The sequence below is a fragment of the Olea europaea genome, unplaced genomic scaffold, assembly GCF_002742605.1.
Source record: "Olea europaea var. sylvestris unplaced genomic scaffold, O_europaea_v1 scaffold973, whole genome shotgun sequence".
Lineage (NCBI taxonomy): Eukaryota > Viridiplantae > Streptophyta > Magnoliopsida > Lamiales > Oleaceae > Olea > Olea europaea.
The window spans coordinates 254669-259542 of NW_019268234.1; the positions used below are offsets into that span (position 1 = coordinate 254669).

The following is a 4874-nucleotide window of genomic DNA, read 5'->3' on the forward strand; positions in this document are numbered from 1 at the left end:
GGTGATATGGGAGTCTTTCTTTACTTCATTGGCAAGAGCATCAAGAATTATCCCAACCAGTACTCCATCGCTGCAAAGCTGGAGCAACAGTATCTCCCAGAATCTTAAGCATAATCTACTACAAACGAAATAGAAGTAACAAACAGGAAATATAGACTATCACAGCGTAATAGACAACTCTATGGAAACTAATATTTCGTTGCACAAAACACAAAACGCGACTGCATAAAGATCCGTTCTTTCCTTCACAGTGAACTTCAAGAAGATACAAGAAATACTAGTCTCGTCTAAACTCAACAAAATACATTAAGCATAAATGAACGATGAATGCTAACACTTCACCCGAGTATAGAACATTTTCATATTCTTTGCAATATCATAAAAAAGGGAATATCTTAACACTGTGTTAACTAGAAATTCTCATAGGACAAAATTGGAGAGTCAAGACAGAAGCTTTTCACCAGATTACAGCATAAAACAGACACAAAAATACAACATATAATGGAGTTATGGGAGCAAAGGATTACAAATATTCAGCACAAAATACTCATATAGAGAAACTAGCTATAAATCTAATACCAGAACCACAAACTACTTGCCCCAGTCTCACGTCATAGCTAAAACACATCAATTTATGAGAACTTCTGAAAGGCACAAGAAAAAGACATAAAAAAGATTAAGGAAATACTGAATTTGAAACCCCCATGTATGAAGGGAACAACTCAATTCTGTGAAACAAAAACTTCATTTGCACTCAACACCGACTTCAGCAGCACGCCTAGGCTTATTTTTCCTCCTGCTTCTATTTGGTCTGAACCCAACGGACTTGATCAAGTCAGGAGCGTTAGTTTTGATTCCCACGCCATTTTCCTCTTTCACTAAATCTGCATTTTCATTGACTTGAGAAGGCCTTATCCTTTTTCGGCCTTTCTCTGCAGCAGCTAGATTCTTAGTACTTCTATTCAATGCGGAACTTTTCGAATCCTGGCCATTTTCTTCCTCTTCTTCTATCTTCTTGACTTCATCTTCTTCCTCAAATTCATCCTTCAATGGTTTTTGTGGCCTTCCTCTTCTCCTAGATGGTATCTTCTCATCCTCGCCGCTTCCAACATCATCACGAGCAGCAATAGCCGATTGTTTCTTACCTTTTCCTCTCCCTCTACCCATTTTTTAAATCAGCAACTTAAACAAACGGTAAAAAAAAAATCTACAAAAGTAATGTTAAAGATCGTAAGATTTTAGCAGTGTTCTTTGAGCTACTCAATTGTTTTCCGATGTTAGCTGGAAAAAGCTGAGAAACAGTACAGAAAAATCCAACCTGCATATCCAACCAACTATATATATATATAATCCATGAAAGACACGACAACCAGAGAAACAAAAAGAAAATTCAAATTGAACTGATATGAACTAAATTACTAACAAAGTAAATCTCAAACAACAAAAACCAGCACAAGATCCCCGAAATAATATATAAACAAATCCTCCTTATAAAAACACCCAGTACACCAAACAAAAATAAATCCAGTTCATGAAAAACTTGAAAAATTCACGGAGAGAATAAATAACCCACGTATATATAAATCTAACTGTACATGCAATTAAATCACATAAGATTGAATCTTGACCATAACCCATAAGGAAACTATATATTTCTATACATATGATGCATAAGAGATGAAAACACAGAGAGAAACATACCAAATGAAGCTGACCTTGTAAGACATAACTGCGACATGCATCAATGATAGAAAAGTCGTTTCTTGAAAATCTAATTAAACCAATCAAAACCCAATATCAGATGGGTTTTTCTGCTTAAATTAATGGTTTCAGCAGTGATGGAAGTAAATAAGAAAAAGGCTTAAATTTTTTAGGGAAACATATAGAGAAGCTAGCTATAAATCTAATACCAGAACCACAAACTACTTGCCCCAGTCTCATGTCATAGCTAAAACACATCAATTTATGAGAACTTCTGAAAGGCACAAGAAAAAGACATAAAAAAGATTAAGGAAATACTGAATCTGAAACCCCCATGTATGAAGGTGACAACTCAATTCTGTGAAACAAAAACTTCATTTGCACTCAACGCCGACTTCAGCAGCACGCCTAGGCTTATTTTTCCTCCTGCTTCTATTTGGTCTGAACCCAACGGACTTGATCAAGTCAGAAGCGTTAGTTTTGATTCCCACGCCATTTTCCTCTTTCACTAAATCTGCATTTTCATTGACTTGAGAAGGCCTTATCCTTTTTCGGCCTTTCTCTGTAGCAGCTAGATTCTTAGTACTTCTATTCAATCCGGAACTTTTCGAATCCTGGCCATTTTCTTCCTCTTCTTCTATCTTCTTGACTTCATCTTCTTCCTCAAATTCATCCTTCAATGGTTTTTGTGGCCTTCCTCTTCTCCTAGATGGTATCTTCTCATCCTCGCCACTTCCAACATCATCACGAGCAGCAATAGCCGATTGTTTCTTACCTTTTCCTCTTCCTCTACCCATTTTTCAAATCAGCAACTTAAACAAACGGTAAAAAAAAATCTACAAAAGTAATGTTAAAGATCGTAAGATTTTAGCAGTGTTCTTTGAGCTACTCAATTATTTTCCGATGTTAGCTGGAAAAAGCTGAGAAACAGTACAGAAAAATCCAACCTGCATATCCAACCAACTATATATATATATAATCCATGAAAGACACGACAACCAGAGAAACAAAAAGAAAATTCAAATTGAACTGATATGAACTAAATTACTAACAAAGTAAATCTCAAACAACAAAAACCAGCACAAGATCCCCGAAATAATATATAAACAAATCCTCCTTATAAAAACACCCAGTACTCCAAACAAAAATAAATCCAGTTCATGAAAAACTTGAAAAATTCACGGAGAGAATAAATAACCCACGTATATATAAATCTAACTGTACATGCAATTAAATCACAAAAGATTGAATCTTGACCATAACCCATAAGGAAACTATATATTTCTATACATATGATGCTTAAGAGATGAAAACACAGAGAGAAACATACCAAATGAAGCTGACCTTGTAAAACATAACTGCGACATGCATCAATGATAGAAACAGTCGTTTCTTGAAAATCTAATTAAACCAATCAAAACCCAATATCAGATGGGATTTTCTGTTTAAATTAATGGTTTCAGCAGTGATGAAAGTAAATGAGTAAAAGGCTTAAATATTTTAGAGAAAAATGAAAAGAAGTTTGATATGGGTGAGAAAAACGAAGGCCATATGTCTGAGATGTAAAAATATTCAGAAAATGGGTTGAGATTTGAAGAGATCCATGTAGTTTTGTATTGACGATTAAAGAAAAAGGCTAAGGCAAAGCGCTAAGGGAGGCAAGACTGCAAGAAGAGAAGCGTGGCGAAGAAAAAAGGGTATTTATTTTTATTTGATGGGTTGTTTGGGAAATTAGGGTAGAGTGTGAATGAAGGTAAAATTGATCTTTTTTTAACAATAAAATTATGAGAACATAATAAAAGGAGAAAAGATCTGGCCAATATATAATTGGTGGGACATTGTCTCGTGTTTGTGAGTCACTCTTGTTAGTATACCCTACGGTGAGATGTTCCCTTCTAAAAAATCTCCCTTCATCAACTTTTAAAAAATCAAAGTATTGATTGAAAAGGATGAATAAACAAAACTTAGCCCCTGTTTATTGGCCATTTTTTTCTACATTTTAGAAGAAATTAAGCCGTTCTTGTTGACGGACCTCTCACAATTTGTAAAAATTGCAAGAAAACAACGGTCTAAAAATGCGTTCCCATTTACTAAAAATGGGAAACAAACATAGGCTTAAATAAATAAACGATTTCAGAATTTTGGCGTCAATCTTCTAGTTTTGATTTAGTTCGTTAAATTTGTTGGTTTAACTGCGAATCAATCAATTTTGAAGATTAATTCGTTTTAAAGTAGTTTTTACGATTTCTTTCCTTTTATGATTTTTAAGTTACAAGTAGACATGTTCTTGATAACTTGATTAAACCAGCTAATGCATCTAATACATAGAGAAAAAGGACATGAAAAATTACATTGTCACAGTATAATTGTATAATCATACTTCAAATAAAAAAGCGTAAAAATATGTCATCATATGACTTTCGCATATTCAATGTATGAAGTCATTCTTTGCTTTCCAAGTTGAATTGGTGTCCAAAATTATAAGACAAAAAATGTTACCATGACAATCATGTGATAATTATTAAGATATTGGACAATGTATGTAATGGAATACTAATTTCACAATATGATGGAAAGTAAATAATCTATTCAATCCATTTTAAGGTTGTGTCGAATTTACTAATAGAACAATAGATTGGACTATTAATATTCCTTGCTTGGCACTTGATTTTTTTTTTCTGGTGACTCGGGTGATCGAATTTCACCCTACTAGTTTTGAGAAGTGACGGTCTTCCCCTTAATTTTCCAACCGACTTGGGTGATAGAATTTCACCCGACTAGTTTTGAGGAGTGACGGTTTCCCACCCGACTCGAATGATCGAATTTCACCCGAATAGTTTTGAGGAGTAACGGTTTTCCCCTTAATTTTCCACCCGAATAAATTCAAATATGTTCACAGCTTGATATTTGAATTTTTGAAAATCAAGAGGGGGGTTTTCTTTTCGTGAATCGATTATTTATATTTTAATTAATTTATGAACAATGAAATGACAAGAAAGTCCTTGACATTGGTGTTGTAGATTTCCCCACCCGAATAAATTTAGATATGTTCACAGCTTGATATTTGAATTTTTGAAAATCAAAAGGGGCTTTTCTTTTCGTGAATCAATTATTTATATTTTAATTAATTTATGAACAATGAAAGGACGAGAAAGTCCTTGACATTGGTGGGT

At 34.0% G+C, this 4874-nt stretch overlaps 2 protein-coding genes across 7 annotated transcripts; both read right to left on the reverse strand.

Annotated features, from left to right (window-relative positions):
* Positions 1 to 391: 391 nt before the first annotated feature.
* On the reverse strand, positions 392 to 3159 carry LOC111392748. Of its 4 annotated transcripts, none has more exons than XM_023018140.1 (2): positions 1716 to 1868; positions 392 to 1159 (listed from the first exon to the last, which is right to left on the reverse strand). In XM_023018140.1, the coding sequence occupies exons 1-2, from the start codon at positions 1736 to 1738 to the stop codon at positions 745 to 747; spliced, it is 438 nt and encodes a 145-aa protein (XP_022873908.1). In that variant the 5' UTR covers positions 1739 to 1868; the 3' UTR covers positions 392 to 744. The 4 variants fall into 4 exon arrangements, with proteins under 4 accessions (XP_022873908.1, XP_022873911.1, XP_022873909.1 ...); XM_023018143.1 differs by having other exon boundaries at positions 392 to 1207; XM_023018141.1 differs by having other exon boundaries at positions 392 to 1207; positions 1702 to 1868.
* LOC111392749 lies at positions 1886 to 3247 on the reverse strand. Of its 3 annotated transcripts, none has more exons than XM_023018146.1 (2): positions 3046 to 3247; positions 1886 to 2537 (listed from the first exon to the last, which is right to left on the reverse strand). In XM_023018146.1, the coding sequence occupies exon 2, from the start codon at positions 2496 to 2498 to the stop codon at positions 2076 to 2078; it is 423 nt and encodes a 140-aa protein (XP_022873914.1). In that variant the 5' UTR covers positions 2499 to 2537; positions 3046 to 3247; the 3' UTR covers positions 1886 to 2075. The 3 variants fall into 3 exon arrangements, with proteins under 3 accessions (XP_022873914.1, XP_022873913.1, XP_022873912.1); XM_023018145.1 differs by having other exon boundaries at positions 3032 to 3158; XM_023018144.1 differs by having other exon boundaries at positions 1886 to 2490; positions 3046 to 3156.
* Between the last annotated feature and the right edge of the window lie 1627 nt (positions 3248 to 4874).

Excerpts from the sequence above, each read along its gene's own strand:
- LOC111392748 (XM_023018140.1), bottom strand. The coding sequence starts at position 1,738 with ATGTCGCAGTTATGTCTTACAAG. Across the intron at positions 1,160-1,715 it reads TCGCAGTTATGTCTTACAAG|AGGGAGAGGAAAAGGTAAGA; the intron begins GTCAGCTTCATT and ends AAAAATGGGTAG.
- LOC111392749 (XM_023018144.1), bottom strand. The coding sequence starts at position 3,068 with ATGTCGCAGTTATGTTTTACAAG. Across the intron at positions 2,491-3,045 it reads TCGCAGTTATGTTTTACAAG|AGGAAGAGGAAAAGGTAAGA; the intron begins GTCAGCTTCATT and ends AAAAATGGGTAG.